General features: G+C 40.8%; 1 protein-coding gene across 1 annotated transcript in view; it reads left to right on the plus strand.

The window, feature by feature from the left end:
* Nucleotides 1–23247, plus strand: part of SLC15A5 (solute carrier family 15 member 5) — a gene marked incomplete at its 5' end in the record, with an annotated part of 97209 nt that overhangs the window by 29981 nt on the left and 43981 nt on the right. Inside the window, 2 exons of the mRNA XM_084765951.1 lie at nucleotides 5193–5379; nucleotides 17600–17782. Of these exons, the coding sequence (XP_084622077.1) occupies nucleotides 5193–5379; nucleotides 17600–17782 (370 nt within the window). The remainder of the gene's footprint in view (nucleotides 1–5192; nucleotides 5380–17599; nucleotides 17783–23247) is intronic.

Raw genomic sequence — 23247 nt, forward strand, 5'->3', positions numbered from 1 at the left:
GGGGGTTGGGGGGGCAGTCACAGCCTCACTCCATTTCCCGTTCCGGTTCCTTCTCCGTGTTTCCGGTGTGGGGGTAAATCTGTGGCCAGCAGCTTCCTGTTTGTGCCACACCATGTCAGAATTCTTAACCCTTACCCCACTGTTACAAATCTTCCCTCTAGAGTCCTAAGTAAAAGTAAACCTCGTAGTAAAGTAGGTTTGGGTCCTGGTGTTTTATCACAGCAAGAGAAAAGTAAATAATGCGCCTCCAATACAAACTAAGTCCATGACCTATTTTTAAAATAGTTATTATTGTTACATGTGCACAAATGCATTATGTGTGAGGGGATACAACATGGCTTGGTGCTCATATAGACATCAGAGGACAACAGAAGTTAGTTTTCTTCTTCCACCTTTACGTGGGCTCTGGGGATTGAACCAGATCACCAGGTTTGTGTGGCAAGTACATCTATCCTTAAAGCCCTCTTGTGGTTCTGTTTTTCATCTTTGTAGACCAAGCTGTGATGGTTTTGATATTTTCCATCATTGGGGAAAAAAAGAGTAGTTGGTGGTACTTAAAAGTTTTATGGAAGTTAAATTTTAACGTTCACAAATAAAGTTTTATCAGAACACTTCCATGCCCATTGGTTTATTATCTGTGGCTGCTCATGTTTAAAGGTAGCAGAATTGCAGTGTTACCAAAGAACTTTTGTGTGGACATCTTCGTCATCTGAACCCTTACAGAAAGATATGCTAGCCCCTGGTCCAAACAGTGCATGATAGCTATGCAAATTGGGGGAGTTCTCCTCATTACACAAATAGTAACAGACACCAACACAAGACACAGCAGAAGCCTTCTCCAGTTACGTGTGCATTGCTGGGAAGGCTCCTAGACCTGAGAAAAGAATGGTGATTGAACAACTAAGAGGTCCATAGCTAGTCATAAACCATTCTGTGCCAAGAGCACAGATTAGGAACTCATTTTCCTGGTGAAACAGCAACATATATTTCTCTCTATTCAGTCCAGGCTTTTTCTGTGAATTATTTTATACTTTGTATTTTGATATATGTACATTTCAGTAAACTTTTATTTTTTTTTTATTTATGTACAAATTTGGTTATAGTTAGTCACATCTCTTATTACCTGCTCTGGTCCCTTCCCACTTGTTGCTGTCCCTTTCCTCTCTTTCTCTGGCTCTTTCTCTCTGTACACACACACACACACACACACACACACACACACACACACACAAACCAGTGAGCTATCTTTCTCATGGGTGAGGTGTTATTTACAGGAACATGGATTGGCTGTACAAGTAAAGAAAAAGTTGTTAAGCTAAACTTTAAGGAACAGATGCCTAGTTTACTGAATAAATACAAACAAAAAACTTAAGTATTTATTGATTATTTATTATGCACCATAGCTTCTTAAAGTTGACTTCCAAGTGTCTACATTTATTTGATGGAGATGCATGCCTTCCATGGCCTGTGTGTGGAGGTCAATGACAATATGCAGGGTCATTTTTCATGTGTTACCATGTAGGCTTCAGCTGAGCCAATTCACCAACTTGGCTTCTGAATATCTAATTTAATCCTCTCAGGAATACTGCACAGCCACTGTGACTGTCACAAATGAGAGGCTTAGAGCCTGGGTGTAATGAACACAGTGCATTAGGGAGGATGTAGCAAGAGGATTGCTGTGAGTTCAGTGCCAGCCTGGGAGACACAGTAAGCTCAAGGCTAGCCTGGATGCCTGCCTCTACTTTGAGACCTCATCTTTAAATAAATGTCTAAGATTCTAGGGAATAGAAAGGTTAAGCAACTGTGAACTTGTTGACATATGGCAGTATGCTTGCCCTTACCTAAGGCTGTTAACAAAACCTATTACCATGACCCTCTGTTGGAGGTTGGTCAGGTTGCTGCCCAAATAAGCAGACTCACATACCCCAAGATGTTTGTAACCTTGCCTAAAACTTTGTTCCTATTTGACCAATAAAAAGACAATACATCTGGTCAGGGTAAATGAGATAGGCATGGTTTGTGGGCTTTGAGGAAAGAGACCAGAAGAGATGAGAGGAGATGAAGGTGGAAGAGTAGAAGAAAGGAGGCTGGTACCATGGGTTAAGTGCAGGAAGAAGCACATGGCCGGCATGGATGGAGATGTGGCCCAAATGGTGATAAGTAGCAAGTATTTTGGATTATAGATGGGAGGTAGCTCAATAGAAATTATTAGAAGCAGAGGACATGGGATTAGGGCAGGGTATGGGACACCTGCCCCTATGTGGGATGTAGTTTAGGGGAGTAAAATCTGCCCTGCCTCAGTGAAGGAAGGCTATTTTAAAATATAACAAGTGTCTGTTTTATTGATAGAGGTTAGAAAAATACCATCATAATAATAACTATAGTGCTAATTATAAACATTAGGCTCTACTTATAAATTAATAGCAACACACCTCTCTTACACCTGACTAAATATCCTTAATATAAACTATATAGATATCAAAATGACATAGTGATGTTTCACTAGAAATTGGAGGAAAATGTTAGAGCCTGCTTCTCCAGGTTGGCCAAGGACAAGTCCATCAGGACAGGTTGAGACTAGATTTTGCCTCCAGATGAAATAATCACTAATACAAAGGCAATCAAAATGCCAGGAATAAGACATCCCAGAATTCCATGTTTTAAATTTAGTAGCAATTATTGACCTTCATGTCGAAGTCATATATTTAAAATATGTTGATATTAAGGCCAACAAGATTGCCATTTGACATTAGGACCACTCAAAGGTGAAAATGAATCTCTATTGACAGCAATTACTTCTGAATACTCAGAGGCCTGTGCGAAATAAAAGTATTTAAAATTTTAAAAGGGGGAGGATTTCAGAACTTGAGGCAGAAGCATAAATGATTTCAAGCTTTCAAGGCACCACAGCCTTTCCTCGGATTAGGCAATATATTAATATCGCTTCACTAAAGATTAATGACACATTTGCAACATTATTAAGTTAACAGGTTTCAGTGTCTGTGATTCATGCCGATAATAACTTCATTCCTATTAACAATAATTCTCATTTGAAATCGGTAACAGAAACTTGCTCTGATGCTGGGAGCCATTCAGCGTTACACTTATTCATCTGCCAGCGCTTCTTACACAACACATCCATCGTTCATTTCCCTTTGATTGGTGTGTGTGTGTGTGTGTGTGTGTGTGTGTGTGTGTGTGTGTGTGTCTGTGTGTGTGTGATAATTGTTTGAGAGTTGAGCATAATTGTTTGAGAGTTGAGCATAAACCCTTTCCCCTTGCCATCTGTACCCAACCAAAGAAACCCTTGTTTATTATCCCCAGTATCACATAAAAGATGGGGATGAGGGAGGGGATAAATTATCAGCAGGATGTGCTTTATGTAGACAGGGTGAAGTGATATGAAACGTGGTTCAGCCCTATGTCTGGCCAGATAACAGAGCGAGAGATGTCTTTTTATCATTGGTCAGTTTATTAACAGCTGCACAGACTCTGTTGACACCCCTTACACTCTCCTAGTTTGTAAAACTAGCCTGAGAGAATGGGGTCAAAAAGAAGCTATGATGTGGGTGTCTGAGCAGAGTGGTTTCTCCTGGGATGATGGGAAAGCATGTCTCTCACTTCAGTTCTAGTACTGTATGGAAAGCAGTTTGTGAAATCCATTCCTCAAGGGGGAGCCATGCAGGCCTTTATTCTGTGCCTCTCAGTGGCATTGTGTGCTCCTGGGGATCAAAGATATCGTATGTGCCACTAATGACACTTAGAAGCAGGAAGCCATGGCCCTGTCAGGTGTGATATGTTTTGTTTCTGATATCATGACTCACCAGAGGCTTGCACTACAGGAAGAGCCCAGAAGCTAGTGTTATGGGTTTAGTTAGCATGGGGATTGGTTTCCTTCATTATGGAAAGATTCTTGTGCTCCTTTGAGACTGTGAGGTGGAGCAAAAAAAAATTTTTTTTTAATTCTGTCATCTTATGTGTTAATATATAGAGACTTTTCCACACAGCTTCTGACAAGGTTGGTTAGTATGTCAGTCACCTTTCTTATTGCTGTGACCAAAAAAAATCAACACAAACAATTTAAAGAAGAAAGGGTTAATTTTGGTTCCCAGTTCAAGAATGGTCACAGGGTTATGACAGAGAAGATGTGAAACAGTTGGTTACACTGCATCTGCAGTCAGCAAACTCGAACCAGGCAGGAATTAGAGACAGGCTAGCAAACCTCAATGCCCGCCCCCTTGTTGTGCACTCTTCAGGGTTTCACAACCTTCCAAATAGCACCAGGCCCTGGGGACCAAACATCTAAGCATAACTCCTTTGGCAGAATGGGATATTTCATGTGGAAACTGCAATAGTTATCACATCACAATCAGTTTAAAAGTAAGTAACAGGGCCAAAGAAAGATGATCCAGCCATAAAGAACACTTGTGGCTCTTGGAGGGGACCCAGGTTCAACTCCCAGCACTCATGTGGTGTCTCACAACCATGTGTAATTCCATGTCCAGATGGATCTTATGCCCTCTTCTGGCCTCTGTGGGTACTGCATGCACGTGGTGCACAGACTAACATGTGCACAAAGTGCCCGTACACATAAAATAAAAGTTTAAATGAAAACAATTAAAAGGAAGCTACAAACACAGAAAATTTTGTTCTTGCCTTTCTTTCTTGTTGCTTAGCTCAGGCTAGAAACAAAGCCCATGTGGGAAGCTCACAGAGATAGCCCACAGCATCTCCTCCTCAGTTCTTTCCTAGAAAAATAAACTCTATTCTCTCACCAAACTAGATGTCATTTAGGAATTCCATTCTAGCCTCTCCTATTTGATTCATTATAGTGAAAACAGAGACCCTTCACACTTTCTGGTGGGTTTGCTCTAATGTTCATGAAAGCTTTGTCAATGTGAGCATGACTGGATTCTTCCCTGTGGCCTTGATAACAGAGCCCAGGAATATTATGAAGATGAACAAAATGACAAAGCAATGGTTTCTGAATCAGTAAACATGCCAGTGGATTTTAACAGAGCCTCTGAGATCGCAGATCTTTTGTCAGCTCATTGATAGGTCTTGAAAAACAATGCGATGTCTGTGTCACCTGTCATAGAGTAAGCATGAAGAGGAAGGGATTTTACAGAGCGCAGTCCCTTCGAAGTTAAGCCACTACCTCAATGCCTACCTCTTCTCTTCCTCAAATGCAGATTCCTTCAGGATATTATCTTCAGAGCATGAATTCCAACAGGAACTTGGGTGGATTTCCTGTGCCGATTGCACTAATGAATGCCACCAGCATTCTGCCGTTATTAATTCTGCCTCCCTTTATGGACTGCTTCAGCCATCATCTACTTTCTTCTAAGAGAGATGGACCATTCCTGTCAGCATGCATTAGTAAGTACAGCATAGGATTCAGGGAATTGTTCCCAACTCAAAAACAAAAAGACTCTGTTAAAGTAGCTTTATCTCCCCAGGAGGTGCACAGCTTCTACAAATGTCAAAAATATATATACATTTATGAGTGGTAGCATTCAGGTCCCTGAATCTTTACCCAAGCATCAACATGATATCTTCAACCCATCTTTTTAGCCTCTTCAGAAGACACACCTGATATAAAGAGACAGTGAAACTCTAAACACCGCTAAATGAACTTTCCTTCAGTAGCACTGTCCTCACTCCGAAGTCGGTCCCTAATGTGTTCTTAAAGAGAGATGAGTCTCAAAAAAATTAATAGTTTTAATTTCTGAACCAGTAACAAAAATTTATTAAAAATTAGTACTGTGAGCACAGAGATATGGCTCCAGAGTGCTTGCCTAACATGAATAAAGCCACGGGTTCTGTCTCCGATCCTGAAAGTGAAAAATAAATTCTCTGATTCACAGCCCCTATATTCTTCAGATAGTGAGGAGTACAGCAATGGCTTTCAAGGTGAAACAATTTAAGATAGCTTTGTTAGGGCACACGCAATAAGCCATAAAATAAAACTCATCTGGCTAGCGGAGAAAAGCCAATGTCGTCCATCTTGATGGTTCTGTTCTCTCAGCTGTGTTCAGTAGGGCATTGTCAGGGAACCACAGGGCACATGTGACAGTGACACCTGCACATCTTCTGCCACTGAACTGCCACTGCGTGTCTTCGAAATGCACACCTAAGCTCCCCTGTCTGCACTTTGCTTACCTAGGATTTCTTGGAGGCCCATAACTTACATAAATCTGGAGTGACTTCGTTTTGTAAGACTTGAAAGCATTCTGCATGCCGTGGGTGCCTACAGCTCAGCCCTGATGCTCAGTGGAAGCCTTACACTGCTAGTGATTATGGGCCATTTGTAGGGGACACCGCTTGTCCATTGTTAGGCAAAACAATAAACAAGCAAACTGGAAACTCCTGGGAAACATCACATGGGGCAAAGGAGCATGGTAGTCGGCAGCTGGGGTATGATTCCCTGGAAAGCGTTGAGGTCATTTCATCTGGCTGGTTGGCCTGCTCTGTCTCTCCTTAAATACCAGAGGCCTGGCTCTTCTGGCCACGTACACTTCCTGCTCTTTCTCTGTACAGGAATCACAGCTCTCTGTTTCCTCAAACCCATGCGCACGATTCTGCCAACCCTCTAAAACACAAGGTGTTTGGTTTCGGTTAGAACTCAAGGTGGCTAAAATCAGAGTTACTATGGTCATCCTCACTTCCTGAGACCTACATATAGTGCACGAGTTTCCAGAAGTTACTTTCTCACCAAGGAGGTCTGTCACTATTCTGGTAGCATTTAGCAAAATATAAATCTTGATTTTTTTTTTCCTTACAATCTCTGAGCTTTAAATGTGCTTTTTATGTCTGCTAATGAAGAAATTCAAGAAAACAGTATTATGTAGAGAAGACCCTGGATTCTCTTCCAAACTCTGAAGACACAAATGAAATGTGTTTGACTTTTATGAACTCACTATTGAAATAGAATAAAGCAGCATACACGAGGGTCCATTGATGTTACAAAATGTCAGAAACCTTGGAGTCTTATGCAAGTATCATGAAACTTCCCAGGCAAAGCTGCCAAAATTATTCATGAAAAATTTAAATCTGCCCCACTTTAAGAAAACAGACCAACAACACAGCCTCAACAGCTTAATTAGAAATCCTCCCTTAGAATAAAGTATTTTAAGTTCAGCTTAAATTTGTTGAACTTTCTCTATGATGTGTTTGAAATTGTGGCTAATCTGCAAGGTATGCTCTCATGGATAAAGGTGCCAGAATTATCTAGTACAGCATTTGATGTTGTTGATGAGCTAAATTATCCCCCTGCAAAAATCAGTAACAAGAAAGACCTATTGGGCAGGAGAAAATAAAGCTAGACTCACTTCAAAAGAAAGTGAGTCCACTGGGTATGAAATAGTGAATTCAGTTGTTTCTAAGCCAAACTCCATTCATTCATTCATTTGCATACTTGTTTCATTCATTTGCATACTTGTTCACTTATTTGCATAATGTTTTGCTATGGGAATATAAACATATGATGATATGCATCTTTTAAACTAGATATTTGGGTAGGTTTTCCATATTCTGGTTATGATTATGGAAGATTAACAAGTTTCACCAGGACATGAAAGCCAAACCAAGAGAACTTTCTGATACCAATTTACATAATTGAGTCAGTCTAACACTAAAATTTCCTTTTACTTTGAACTCAAATGCCTGAAAATATGAGCAAAGTATACATATATATAAATTATAAATGGGTATATATTAATGAGTTCCTAGTTTGAATATGGGCATCATCATGTCCATATTACATTTAGATGCATGATAAACTATAATTTAATATACCAAACTCATCACAATAGTGTCACTTAAATTTAAATTCAGGTGTTTTAATTCTGTGGCCATTATACCACTATTGCTATTGTTATCATTAGAGTTATTAGTATTATTTCATTATTCAACTATATGTGCCTATTACATTATAGAAGTTAAATCATCAGCATTAATTTGAAATCTTTACTGCTAATTTCAACTAGTATGGAAAGTAAGTTAGATGCCACTCTGCTGGTTACTTTTCTTAAAGTGTAACAAAGTCCTGGTAAAAGCAATGCATAGGAGAAGGGATTTATTTTGGTTCACACTTCAAGGGAATACAGCCCTTCATAACGGGGATGGTATGTGACAGGAGAATGAAGCACTGGGTCATACTGTACCACAGAGAACCAGAGAGAGGGGATGCTAACACTCAGCTCACTTTCTTCTTACTGAGCCTGGGACTGCAGCCATGGACTGGTGTTGCCACGTTGGAGGTCTGCCCTAGTAACCTTTAACTGCCATCTTGGCATAGCCTGGAGCTTACAGGATAAAGCTCTGTTGAGAAACTGCTTGATCATGTTCACCTTCTGGAATGTCTATAAGGGATTGTCTTGACAACTAATGGATGTAGGAAGGCTTCATCAATTGCAAGCAGAAGCCAACCTTAGGCAGGTAGTCCTGAGTTCTATAAAATAGCTGGCAGGTAGGAGCCTTGGGTGAGGCAGCCAGTGACATGTCCCATGGCTTCTGCTTCAAGTTCCTGCTCCAGCTTCTCACATTGATAAACTGTGACATGGTGACCAAGCATGTTGATTCTTTCCTTCCCTCGGTTGCTTTTGATCACATTGTTTGTCACAGCAACATAACGAAACTAGAGTAGGACAGGCCCAGAATGTCCACTTCAGACATACCCAGAGGTTTGTTCCCAGTAAGATTCCAGATGTTGTAGTGTTGATAGCAAGTGTGATCTAACAACTGCTCTTGTTGCTATGATAAGCAATGATTCCTTACCTTACATTGTCCTACTCCTTGCAATGTCCAGTTGCTCCCCCTTCAGGAACTGTCATAGTCAAGAGAAGTAGGTGGTGAAGACAATGACGATGTTTGAGAGGCAGAATCACAGCCCAGGCTTCTGGGAGATGGAGAAATCTCACCTCATTGGTCAAACTTGATATTTAAGAAATCATTTCATTTACTTATCTCATAAACACTGCAATGAAAAGGATTTCTAATGTACAATATGAACTGCAGGGTTTGTCTTCAGATAAAAAGCACAAAGTATGTCAGTCATTAAAGCATCTCCAGGGGTTGGGGATGAGGCCCAGTAGTTGGTAGGGGCCTTGTCCAGCATGCACAGAGCCCCTGATTTGATCCTAAGCACATCATAAACCAAGCATGAAGATGCCTGCCAGCAACCCTAGCACTCAAAAGATGAAGGCAAGATAAGGAGTTCAAGGTCATCTTCAGCTACAGAATGAGTAGCTTGGGATACATGAGATACAGTCAAGACAAAGAAGTAAAACAACAAGACTTTACATCTTCCACAGCTGTGCCAGGTAAAAGCTTGATGTGCTGACAGTATTTACCTAGATTATTTTCCCTACTATTGCATTGCACAGGGGTATCTACTTAAAGGTCAAACTTAATTTACCAAACTTCTAAAGTTGGTAACATCACCTGTCATATCTATCTATATTTTGTTTCAGACTTTCACCATACAAAATTGCTTACACATGAATATTTCTTTCCTTCTCATTGATTACATAGATTGCATTCCTGTTACCTGTGTCATTCAGTAGTGAGTGTTGATACACACTACTATTAATATGATTAAAGTAAACTCAATTAAGTACACTGATAAGTCCCATACGAAGCCTGTGCACAGAATTCTCTTGGTTTTGAGGTACATTTAAGTTGAAATGCAGTCAGGCAAATATACTTAAATACCTGTAAGATCTACTTTAAAATAGCCTAAAAATTCTGATTGTAACTGAAAGGCAGTTGTAATGCAGTTCAAGCAACATGTTGGCCCTTTCATGCATAGCCAGCACCTTCCATTACTTCACACAATTGGCTACTATATGACATCGCCATTGGGCTGGAAAGGAAGTGATGGTTAGCCTAAAAGCAAAGCCCTGGCTCCAGTCACTTTAACTGCAAGTAGGGTTAGCTCCAACATGATTACCCCTATTCTCTTTTCTCTCTTCTACTTTTAAACACGCTCATGTTTTTACAGCCCTGGGTGGCCTCGAACTGGTGACTTATAGCAGCCTCCTGCCTCACCCATCAGAACACTTGTGAGGCTATGCCTGGTTGGAATTACTTTTTTTCTGTGAGATTTTAAAACTGATGAATTTTCCCAAGAAAAATTACTGTATGCCCATTGCAAAATATTGAATAGAAAGAAGTGTATGAACAGGTTAAGGAGCCACTTTCATAGAAATCTGCAGCAGTAAATTTCTTTATAGTTGTGCATTTGTTTAACAAAGACACATTAATATCCTCAGGTCTTAAAGCTAGCATAAAATTGGAATTAAGTTTGGAGTGAAGGAGATGGATCTAGTGAGCCACCTGAAGCAATATTTGATGCCTTATAAAAAGAAATGCTTGGACCTGATCATGCTAAATAGATGGTCTGCTCCACACTCAAAAATTAAGAGAGACTGAGGCCCATCTCCTGAAATTATATCAATGGTCCAAAGAGAAACAATACCGAAGAGGGAAGTTCCACTCGAACACAGAAGCACAACCAATAAAAGTGGGGAAACACAGGCCAATTTTTAAGAGTTCAGCTTTACTTTATGTATATAGGTATTTTTGTCTGCATGTCTGTCTGTACACCACCTGCATGCAGAGACCTTGGAGGACAGAAAATGACACTAGATTTCCTGGAACAAACAGTTGTGAGCCGCCACGTTGGTGCTGGCAGTCAAACCCTGATCATATACAAGATCAATGAGTACTGTTAAGTCCTGAGTCCTCTCTCTAGCTCCAACACATGCCATGTTAGTGGTGGGAAGTATCTCCCCCAAAGGCAGCAGACACATGATAATGACATCGTTGCCAGGTTAATTTTCTGCTCTAAATGAAGTTATCTGAGGAGAATATCCCAGCCTCTCAATAGAATTTCATAGCTTTGGGGTCACACCTAATATCAGATGTATACATCAGACTATCCACAGAAACTCCATCCATAGTCTTCCTGGTTGATAAGCTTAACCAATACCTTACAAATCTTAATATGCCCATTATTTATTATTAGATTTTTTTCTTCAATATATGGCAGTAAATGAAGGGTTAATTCTGGGATAAATTCCAGTTTTATTTTGTTTCATCGTGCTCTAATTTTGAAAATGTTAGGATAATAATATAAATTATGGGAACTTCGAGATGCTTTTGGGCTTGTCTGCAGCCTCACCAGCCAATATTAAAACATACATTATCTGATGTCTCTCCTGGAACCATTGTGCTCAATCTTGTAAATACAGATCTACAGGAACTTTAAAACATGTACTTTCTGATCAATGGCACTCTGCTTTGGTTATGTTGCAGTCTCACCCATTGAAAAATTTTTCAATGGAGTAGATTACACTTAGATTGGAATCAAACTTTTGAGTTTTTTAAGTCATTTTTCACTGACCTAAGGCTGAATAGCAAACGCAGGCATGTAGCGCCTTCATATGCAATAAACTATCTCAGACCATCTAAGTAATAGATGCTATAGTTTAAATGGTCTCCTCATCTCCAAAAGTGACACTAAAATTTAAGCCCTAATGAGACAGTAGTGGGATGTTTGGATGGTGAGTAGTGACTGAGTCATGAATGGGATTCCATGCCCATTAAAAAAAAAGACCTGAAGAAAGAGTATGGTCTTTTTTTTTTTTTTTTTTTTTTTTTTTTTGCCCTTTGACTTTCACTCTGGGAGATCTCAGCATTCATCCTCTTCAGAGGATGCAACATCTGAGGCACCAAGTTGGACCAGACAGTGGCCTGCATTGCCCAAGTGAACTTGCTGAGCCCTTACAATATAATTCCTAACCTTCAACACGGAGAAAATAAATCTTCATTCTTCATAAATGATCCCATCACAGGTGTTTTTGTTTCAAAGTGAACCTTCTGAAACATTGAATTAAATGTGTGCTTGGTCCAAATTTGTCTGGAGAGAGACCATTGGTCGGACTGAGCTAGATCAGGTTGGATATGCTGTGCTAATGCAGAGCATCCCAGAATTTAGCATGGATTGAAACCGTGTGTGGATATAACTTCAGTGCAGTTCTAATTCTGTTGTTGGGTGTGTGCCTGAGAGTTTCCATAGCTAGCCTTCTCTCAGTGACACCAACAGTGCCAGATGGTCAAACAGCGAAGTGTCAAGAGCAAAAGAGGGCCAAGGAAGGCTTTCTAAGATTCCATCAAGTTGTGTGCAACAGTGGCAGTGGCCCGCTGAAAAGCCACTGTTTGTTATCAAGCCAAAGACAAAATTCAAAAGCCAACAGCAAACACTGATGACTAAACAAGCAACTCGCTGTAGCTCTGGGTCAAATCTGGCCCCACATCTGCCTGTGGACATGGAAGCTCAGAGCTTGCACACGTGAACATTTCAAGCTATTTGGATCACAAGAAATGTTGACTTTGAGCCCCAACTAAGTAAAACTACACAGTCCCCTCACAGGCTGTTATTTTTTAATGTGACTCATTAAAGCATGTAAAAAAATTTTTTTCTCTTGTTGCACACATGATTGCGTTTTCTTAATTTTGCACTTTGGCTTAAAGGTAGTGTATCTGTAACTGGTCATTTCCAGAAAACCCAAATCACACACCCAATAACAAATTGGCAGACACACTACAAACTTTATCAGGAAAACTATAAACTTTTTGATAGAACATGTGATGCTCTCTCATTCAAATACTGACAACCCCTGCTCAGCCTCTGATGAGATGAGATTGGGGTGCTGTGGCCTTAGACCAAATGATACTCAATACCGCAAGCCTAGATGGTTTTTTTTTCTGTCTAAATTACTTTACTTAACATGAAAGGCATCTCTGAAGACACTCCTGAAAGTTCAAGGTCTAAATTAGGTACCCCTCTGTGGTGGGACTGAACCAGGACCTCACACCCTCTACTAGTATGTTCTACCGCTGAGCTGCATCTTCCTCTTCAAGCTCCAAATTACAATGAGAAATCATCACTGTTTTTATGACTTGTCTTCCTAACAGGGAAGGATTTTATGTGATGTTTCAGAATTACATATTATTACATTTTGGTAAAGAACTTTTCAAGCATTGTGTAATTGATCCAGATAAATTCTTTCAATCAGGAAAAAAATATGTCTATTATCTCTTCTTTCTTTTCTTTTATTGAAAGTTGTTTTTTCCTCACATAATATATTCTGATTATGGTTCCCTTCCTGCTACTTCTGCAAATTCCTCTCCACTTCCCCTCTCACCTGGATCCACTCCCTTTCTGTCTCTCATCAGAAAACAAACAGGCTTCTAAGGGGCAATAATAATAAAATAAAACAAAATAAAATATAAGACAGAAACTATCACATCAGAACTGGACAAGACAAACAAATGGAAAGAAAAGAGCCAAACAGAAGGCACAAAAATCAAAGACACATTCATTCAGGCACTCAGAAATCCCCCTGCCCAAAACCACTAAACTGGAAGCCATAGTATACCTACAGGACCTGGTGCAGACTGGAGCAGGTCCTGTGCATGCTGCCTCAGCCTCTGAGAGTACATGTGAGCTTTGATCGTGTTGATTTAGAGGACCTTGTTTTCTATGTGTCCTCCATCCCTCTGGGCCATACATTCTTTCCACCTCATCTTCCACAGAGTTGCCTGGTCCCTAACAGGAGGGACTGATGGAGACATCCTGTTTAGGGCTAGTTATTCCCAGGTCTCTCACTTTCAGAATAATGTCTAGATTGTATCTATTTTTTTTTTAAACTTGTTCTTTCTTCTATTTTCTCCATGCTTAATATTTGAATTCCAATCGACCAGATGTTGAACTTTCCTAAAACAACTTAGACAATGCTTCAATTTTTTCTCTTTAAATTTTTATAATCCTGAGATTTTTATGTTTGGCTAGTTGGTCTGTTCATTGATTAGCTAGTTGGTTGCTTGGTTAGGCAACTGGTTGGTTAGTTAGTAGTTTGGATTGTTAATTGATTAGTTGGTCATTTGCTTGGCTTGTAGTTTATTGGTTGGGTTTTGTTGCTTTAATTTCTCTTTTTCTTTCTGGTCTTCGATCTAATCTTTTGGAAATGTCATTGAATTAATTCTTCAAGGATTAAACCACATTTTGAATATTAGCTGTCATATTTGGCTTCTAAGATATATACACGTATAAGTTATGTATATATGATATACCTTATATATAATCATTCTAATCTCTATATATGATATATATCATACTTTATATACCTTATGCCACATATATATACCACATATATACCACATATATACATATACTTTTTATACAATCATTCTAAAGTACATATACATATATATGCATATATATATATAATCATTCTAAAGTGTGTGTACACACACACACACACACACAGTCATTCTTCTTTTATGAAAACATTAATATGTTTTGGATATCATAGCTCCTCCCATATCTCTGAGGATATTAACTACAGGGTATCTCTACTTCCTTTGTTTCACTTGTATATACTGGCAGTTGTTCTCAAACTCGGTGACCTCCACCTTCCTAGTTATCTAGACAATAACTGAAAAGTTGTCTTTGTTACTGACTGAATGGAGTAAAACTACAAGTACATAATGCTGCGGATAATGTGTCTGTGTATACAAATGAGAGTTATCAAATGTCATATATTGTAGGAATTCACTGCCCCCTCAAAAAAAGACAGGAGATGGAGAGTAATGGGGCTATTCCACTATCCAGAGACATCTTTGTATGTCTTGCTTTCAGAATACCCCTAGAGTGAGGTATGAACAGTGGAGGGGCTTACTCTGTAGAATCTTAATTTTCACTTCTATCCTTCTTCCCTAAGTCTAAGATCACCTTATATAAACACAGAGAGTTATCTTCAGCTCCTCATCAGAGGTTGAGCAGGAACATGAGTGCCCACCTGTCCTTTATGGTAGGAATGGAGCTCTGAGGCTCTCACAGCTCAGTATACAAAGCTTCTCTTCATCCTATCGCTGCCTCCTGAGCACCTGGTCCTCAAGGTCAGAGGCTCCTGCTGATTCTTCAGAGTGACAGGTTCTGTTCCATCCTTTCTGGAGCCTTCCCTTCAGCACTGCCTAGTTCTCTGTCCTTTCGTGGCTTTACTCCTTTGTCCTATTGCAAATATAGTCATCACTGGGCACACTGTATAGCTATTCCCTCCACTTCCTTCAGTTTCATCTGACCTTAGGCCCAGAGGTTGATTTATTAATCTTCCTCCCTTGGTTCACATGGTCTCATGAGCTGTTGTACATCTTCTTAATATTTTCTGGGAAATTCTACCTAGTTGCCCATCCCCTCTTTGTGCCACCAACTCTGTTCAAAATTAAATTCATGTTCTCTCTGTCTCCACGGTGTTTTCAGTCACCTGAACTCATGCTAACATCAACATCTGCCACCTCTTTACAGGGACTTCAGCTACCATGAGTGGGCTCCACTTACATTTCTACCTTCCTTCTCCTTCCCTGACATAGACATCTAATTGGCTCAAGCCTCTGTACTTTACAAAAATTGTCCAAAAATTCCCTGTGTTGTAAATTGAAAGCTATGCACTATTTAAAATGTTATGCTGGGCATGGGTGCACACCATTGACCCTAGCACTCAGGAAGTAGAGGCAAGTGGATCACTGTGAGTCTGGGGCCAGCCTGATCTACAAAGTAAGTTCTTGGATAGCCAAGGATACCCCAGAGAAGCCCTGTCTCACACCCTCCCTTCAAAATTGTAGGAAAATGTAGTTATCTCTAAACTTCAAGTGAATTCCATCAAACTGAGGCTTATGCCTGTCCCGATGATAGGGTTAAAAGTGATCATATAGTTGAGAAGTGGAAAGGTCTCAGTAGATGTAAACACTGTAACAAAATCCTTAGTTACAACCTAAGCATTCAGGACAATTCCTGAAAATGAAAAGGAAGTGATTGCCCAGTGTGAATGTTTGCCAACATTCATGCACCACTCTTCATTTCTTTAATTGTTTTACTGTTGCTCTTCCATTTTTTCTTAGTTTTTGTGCTGTGTATGTATGTAGTATGCATATGCATGTGTGTATTGCATGTGTGTGTGTGTGTGTGTGTGTGTGTGTGTGTGTGTGTGTGTGTGTTGATGTTCATACCCATGCATGCACATGTGAAACCCAGAGGAATATATCATGTGTCTTAGTCTATAATCTCCATCTCGTTTGTTTCATTACTGAAGAACTTCATGTATTGGCCAGGTGGTGGTGATGGTGCACGCTTTAATCCCAGAACTTGGGAGGCAGAGGCAGAAGCAGGCAGATCTCTATGAGTTTGAGGCCAGCCTGGTCTACATGGCTGAGTTCCAGGACAGCCAAGTCCACACTGAGAAACGCTGTCTTGAAAAACAAAAACCAGAATTTCACATATTGATCAAATGCACTCCCCATTTTCCTCCCCTTCAATTCTTTCTCTCACCTGGATCACAACATTTCAGGCCCAACTTAATGGGCTTTTCTGGTAAAACCCTGTCCACTTAGTACTGTTTGTATAGATTGTGAAACCGTCCACTGGAACACGGATTGTTTCTCTGGGGCTGCAGGCCTGAAGAAAACTAACTCTCCCTAAAATAAAAAATAAAATATAAAAAGACAACCGAATATTGGTGTGGGTATGGGGAAAGGGAAACACTTACTGCCATTGGTGCAGACACTACGGAGACAGCTATAGAGAATCCTCAAGAGGTTAAAGACTGATCTTCCATGTGACCTAGCGATGCCAATCTTTGGCATATGCCCAAAGGACTCTGACCTTACGGCAGGCATACTTTCTTGGCCACGTCCATACTTCTCCTGTTCACAGTAGGCAGGAAATGGAAACTTTCTGGATGCGCTTCAGCTGGTGATTACATAGTGAGAGTGAGATGCATGCACACAACGTAAAGACACGTGGAATGAGACAGGAGCTCCCCCAATGTGAAGCTTGTCATCGGCTAGGCTGGCCGGCCAGGGAGCTCACAGTGGCCTCCTGTCTGTCACCTCAAAGGCCGGGGACTGGAACTGCAGACTGTTGCTTTCACAGAAGTGCTAGACCATCTCCCTCCCCATCATGTCTTTACCTTTTTCATTAATGGTTTCTAGTCTTCAATTCTCTATGAGGGGCAAAGATCAGAAAGATAGTGAGATAATAATAATTTAAAACATATAAAGAGATGATTTTTCTCTTGATTTTTTTCCCAAATCTCTGTTTAAGTCAAATACACCTTTTGAAATTTATCTATAACTCTGCATTTGAGAGACCGAGGCAGGAATTTCCACAAATTTGATGCTAGCCTGGGCTACTGTATGAGACCTTGTTTCATAAAAAACAAGGAGAGGTCACTTTTAATGAAGAATTTTATGTGTGTAATAAAATCCATGTCTTCTATAATCATCACTACTATTTGTGACCAGGAGTCTTTATAATGTTAACAGAACAATACTTTATTTGAATCTTCCACTTTTCCTACAAAGCTTGCATTATTCCTGGGTCAACACAGTGACAATAAAGCTTAAGCAACACACACAGGAGGCCCAGTAAGGAATGGACTGAACGTGAACTCTGCACTCCAGGTCAAAGAATAAAGAATGTTGCGGCAAGCTGGTGTGCTTCCCAACTATCTTTTCATTGTGTTTTCTCCTACAGTTGCTGGTAACATTTGTGCAGCCTTGTCTGTAGCAGTAGCCGGCTTCCTAGAAATATACAGAAAACTCGCCCAGGAGCAATCTCCTTCGGGCCAACTTCTCTCTGTTTCCTCGATGGCCTGCGTCTGTCTGGTTCCACAGTATGTGCTGCTTGGAGTGTCTGAAGCCCTGGTAAGCCCAGCCAGTGAGTATCACTGTCTATCAGTTAAAGCTCTGAAAGGAGCACCTGCCCTGGCCTACAGCCCCAATGATGCTTCAAGAAAGCCTGTTTTCACCACCGCTTAAAACAATGTCTTAATTTTCTTTGTTCTTCTATCTATAACCAATGAATTATTCTGTTTGGATATAAATAAAGGGACTCGATAACCTGATTAAAGCCAAGACCATTTGGTCAGACAGAAAATAGGAGGAAATGAACTCAGTAGGCAATGAACTACAGCACAGTGAGTGAAAATTCATCCTTGATAGTTCCTCCCCCTCCCTCTAGCTAAAACACTCACAAATGTACCCTCCAAAAGTGCCTCATGGACTTTGAGAGTATATAAACATGCAAATGAGATGAAAATTTGATGCAATTTAACTAATAACTAGATGTCTTCAAATTAAATTAACCTAGATTAAGTGTAATCACCAGTATTTCATGAGACGTGTTCAAATTATGTTTATTAAATATCAGAAGTTTCTAGATTATGTCGATTGCTTGTATTGATTAGACTAGCCACTTTAGACTTTACCACAGTATTTGAAGAACTTCCTGCAGTGTAGTCGTGTGTGTGTGTGTGTGTGTGTGTGTGTGTGCACGCACGTGCACACGTACACACACACTTATAACAATAGGCTAGAAAGAACATCTTGGGTTTTGGCCTTCCTCATGATCCCCACAAAGTGATAGCTACAAGGAACTCAACCCACATAACACTTTACTAAGCATATTTTTACCTGCTTTAAAAATATATATCTATATATTTGTTATGATTTTCTATGTATGTTTGCCTATATGTATATATGTGCACCATGTATGTGCAGTGCCTTTAGATGCTAGAAGAGGGCATCTGATCCCCTAGAATCAGGGTTACAAATGGCTGTGAGCCACCATGTGGCTCCAGAATCAAAGCTGGGTCCTCTAGGATAATTACCACAGCTCTTAACCACTGAGCCTTCACTCCAGTCCCTGTAACTAGCCTCATCTATATAATCTTTCCCACATTTCACAACCTCTGCATAATTATCCTAAATGAAAATTCTAGTAATTTCATTTGTGTCCAAAATCTTTAATAAGTCTATTATACTCTGTTATTTTAAACTTCCTTATGTGTATATTTAATAGATTTACGTCCACACACAACTAATTTAAAATTGAAATAAATTAATGAAATTCATCTACTTATAGTCATGCACATACACACATTCCTTTCACACTCTGTTAAAACACTTCATTTACGTGTTCCACATGGATCAGTTAATAGATTTCGTGCTACGCCATTGTGTAGCACAGCAAAGAACACACAAAAAGTGTGCACAAATGCAGCCATAATTGGCATTTGTGATGAGCCCACTGTTGTTTCTGGAGGGTTCTTGAAAGTAGATAAAATTCTCTGGGCTTCCTGCATAAGAAGGTAATGAACGATTGCATGGCAGAAATTCCTAGCCAGCTCAGCATAGTGATCCAATACTTAGGAGCCAAAGAGATCATTAAAACCATGAGCTCTGTAAAGAGACTGATCGTGTAAATCGCTAACCTAACCTTTTTGAATACCTATCTGGAAACAGAGCTCAACTAATTTCTCTACTATAGGGTCAGAGACCGGAAGAGCTCTGTCTCGTCTTCAGTCTTCCACCTGCTACAGGAGGGTCTTTGGGGACCCGTTTAATCTCTAAACTTCAACTTTCTCCTATTAAAAATAGAAAAGTGATAACTGTTTTTTAATCACCATATTAGGGTGAGTGAGAACGAGAAGGCATTCTTCGGAAATCAACTGGAATGAAGTGGGAGTGGGAGTGCTGATGTGTAAAATCAGGCAGTACCAGTGAGGCAGTGCAGCATCCACCATTCAGGCAGTACCAGTGAGGCAGTGCAGCATCCACCATTCAGGCAGTACCAGTGAGGCAGTGCAGCATCCACCATTCAGCTCTCTGATCTTTACCTGGACTGACCTGAGTTCAGACCCTGTTCTGCCCCTGGCTACCAGCACTGTGAGACCCCGGGCCTCTCTTATCATCCAGAGAAGAGGCCATCGTAAGAACCTAGGGTAAGAACCTAGGGAAGTATCTAACGCAAAGCAAAACTCCGGTGCTTCCTACACAGACAGCACTTTGCAATCAGCAGCACCATATGAGTACATTCTCCTCACTGCTGCTTGCATGAAATTAGTAGTGCCATACTCAGAATTCAGCACAGTTCCTTGCATCACAAATTACACACCTAATGATGAGAGCCACCCAGGATCCCTCTCTATTCCCTCTTTACCTGTTGCCTCCAACTCAACAGCAAGAATTAGTATGTTTAGAAATGTGACCTGTCTGGCCACACCTGTTTCATCCAGAGCCTCTAAATGTATCTCCACCTCCTACTGACACATTAGTTCATTCTGTCTCTCCTTTTTAAACTTTATAAAATTATTTTTACTTTATTTTATATGTATGGGTATCTGCATGCATGTGTGTCTGGGTATCATGTGTGTGCCTGGTACCCCGGAAGCCAGAAGAAGGCATCGGCATCATATCTCTTTGGACTTACACACTGTTATGAGCCATCATGTGGGTACTGGAAATCTACCCAGGCCTTTGAGGAGCAGCGGTATCCTTAGCCCTGAGTTATCTCCACAGCCCCAAAGCCTATTGTCTTAAGAACAGCCATTGTAGTCTGTCCTAACCACCCACCCTAGCATCCTGTGCAGACAACTTCCCAGTCTCGTTCCCTTTGCTTTGAATAATGCTCGAGTGTTCTCACTAACTTTTTTGATATTCTGACCCTTCTCCTGAGTCAGTACGCTCCTTGTCAGCCAGTGTGGTCCCGTTTCCAAGGCTGAGCATTTGCTTTGTGTTTGTAATGCCTTTTCCTGTGTTTTGAAATGATGGCTTCTTCTCATTGAGTTTTCTCCAAAGTTGTCCCCTCAGAGAAGCCAGCCTTACCACTCTTACCTGTTACTTCCCATGCTATAGCGCATAATAACCTCCCCTCTGCCCCCTTCCCAACACACACACACACACACACTCACACACACACACACACACACACTCTCTCTCTCTCACACACACACACACTCACACACACACACACACACACACACACACACACTCACACACACACACCTCTCTCTCTCTTCTATAACACAAAAATCACGAGTTTTTCTACACTGCCTTCTAAAGCTCTTGGCAGGAGAATACACATCCCCTCAAGCAAGAACTTTTGTTCCCTTGGTTTGTCCTCATAGTCCTCTGAGTTCTGCCTTCCAGAAAGGTGTGTATAGCTAATATGCTATAAAAATATATATTTAATGTGAATGAGAGAAATCAACTACTTTGCATGACCTACAGTGATGGCGGTAGACAGGAAGCATAATGGCTCACTCCACACAGATTACAGAAGTGTTTTTCTGCACTACAAAGATATGTGCTACACTGGAGATTTCATACCAGTCATAGTGGGGACAAGAAAACTTTCAAGCCAGGTTTTAATTGGAACAGTATCTTCTCCATCTGACTTATAAGCCTGGAAACTTTAGATTTAGCACCAATAACAGAAGCACAGAAAAGAAGCCAAGACAGGAATTCATCCAGACAGCGTCATTGTGGAACCTTCATCTTTTTAGTTGAGGAGTAGAAAGAAAGTAGAAAAGATTGAGGGTTGGAGGGGTGCACAGAGGAGATTATAGCACAGCCACATCACTAGGTCAGGCTACGGTCTGCAAATCTTTCATAAAGTGGCCAAGAATAGATTTTGCAGTCTAGTCTCTGTATCACTTGTTTGGCATAAACAATGTATAGTGGAAGGTATAGCCATGCTCTAATATGAGTTGATGTACACGGGTACCAGCCTGCTCACTTTTCCACCACAGCTGTCCTATCCCTACATGGGTTCAAGGTATAGTGACTATAGACACAAGTGGATTGAAAAGTAATATAGCATGGAAGACATCAGAGGTAAATAGACAAAGAAACCAAGATTTGGATGAATAGTATGCTGGGCTACATGGTATTAAATCTGCTGAGAGCTAACACGAATGGCACTGTAGACAGTAAGAAGCAGCAGATACTGTGGTACCCTGAGCTCCGAGGCCGAAGTCTCAGGGATAAGAACAGGACGATGCTCTGGAGGGCTAACGGTGTACGCTCCATCACTGGGATTGTGATGTTTTCCTGTTCTAAACTGCTTCTCATCAAACGCAATGGGCTCATTTTCAACTGCTCCAGAACAACTGGAGTGAAAAATAAAGAGTTCCAGCAATGAGTTCCCAGTTGCAGGTGCCTCAGGAAGGTGGTTATGTCTCCATATGCTACAGAGTGCTCATGCTGTAAGTAACTTCCTCACAAACTATAGCCTGCTGCTCTCTGGAGGCACGCTTTTAGCTCTCATTGGCAAGAAAACCGGTTTCCATACACACTTTGATTTTTTTTTTACTGTGTCTCCCTGGTATAGTGGCTATTTTAGAGTTGTGGCTGCCTTGTTGATAATATCTGTACCATAAAGGGCTCCAAGAAGCTTTTTGGAGCCTGAAAGCATGAGATGATGTTCAGTAAAGTTGAACAAGATCAGAACATGCAATTAGGCACCAGAGATTTGGAGATCTGAAGGCTTGAAAAGCTAGGTCCTATAAAAAGGGAACTGGAGGCTTTCAAAAATGACTAAAATGACACCAAAGAAAGATTAGCCAGCAAGCAGAGATCTGGCAAAGTGCACTCATGAATTATATCCCGCACCAGAGGTTCTAACGAGAGACAAGAATGGAATCAGTGGTTGGGTAGCACAGCAATCATGACCTCCTGTGCTGTGTGTCTTCCCAGGGAAAGGAATCAGCCCACTTATTCTTCCAGCCCATTGTTGGTCCCCCAGCATTTGTGGTGAGCAAGAGTCAGAAGCCAAATCCAGTTGTAACTGGAATCATTTCTTCCGAGCATTTCATACAAACACATGAACGTTCCTGAAAGTACCAGGAGGCTCGGGCTCAGGATCCTGTTGGTGATTTGTGCTGTATAGAACAGCTGTGGAGCCTGGCCACCAATATTAGATGTCCTTCTTCACTGTGTTATTGCATCATCATTGATCTCGTGTTATTACATCATCACTGCCCTCACCCCCAGCCAGTGTCTGTGGGGAACACCATGCCCTCTGCTGTCAGGCCTTCTGCAGCTTCAAATCAGAGAAAGAGGGGAGGCCTCTCCCCCATCTCCAGCCCAGCTCTCATTGGCTTTCCTGGAGCATAGAATGGGACTTCTCTAAATGTTTATTCGATGAATAGATCCAGACAAGTGGAGGACACATAGGAAATGAACCAGAGACGTTTTTGCAAGTACAGGAAAGAGCATTAATATGTATTTGCATTGTGTGTTAGTAAGTTCATTGAAAGGCCTGGACAAGAGGTGGCAAGGTTCTACACATGAATAAAGTGTGTTCAGCCCAGTGACCCTTTCAATCTCTGGGAGCCACAG

Source organism: Acomys minous, assembly GCF_964271855.1.
Source record: "Acomys minous genome assembly, chromosome: 17".
Lineage (NCBI taxonomy): Eukaryota > Metazoa > Chordata > Mammalia > Rodentia > Muridae > Acomys > Acomys minous.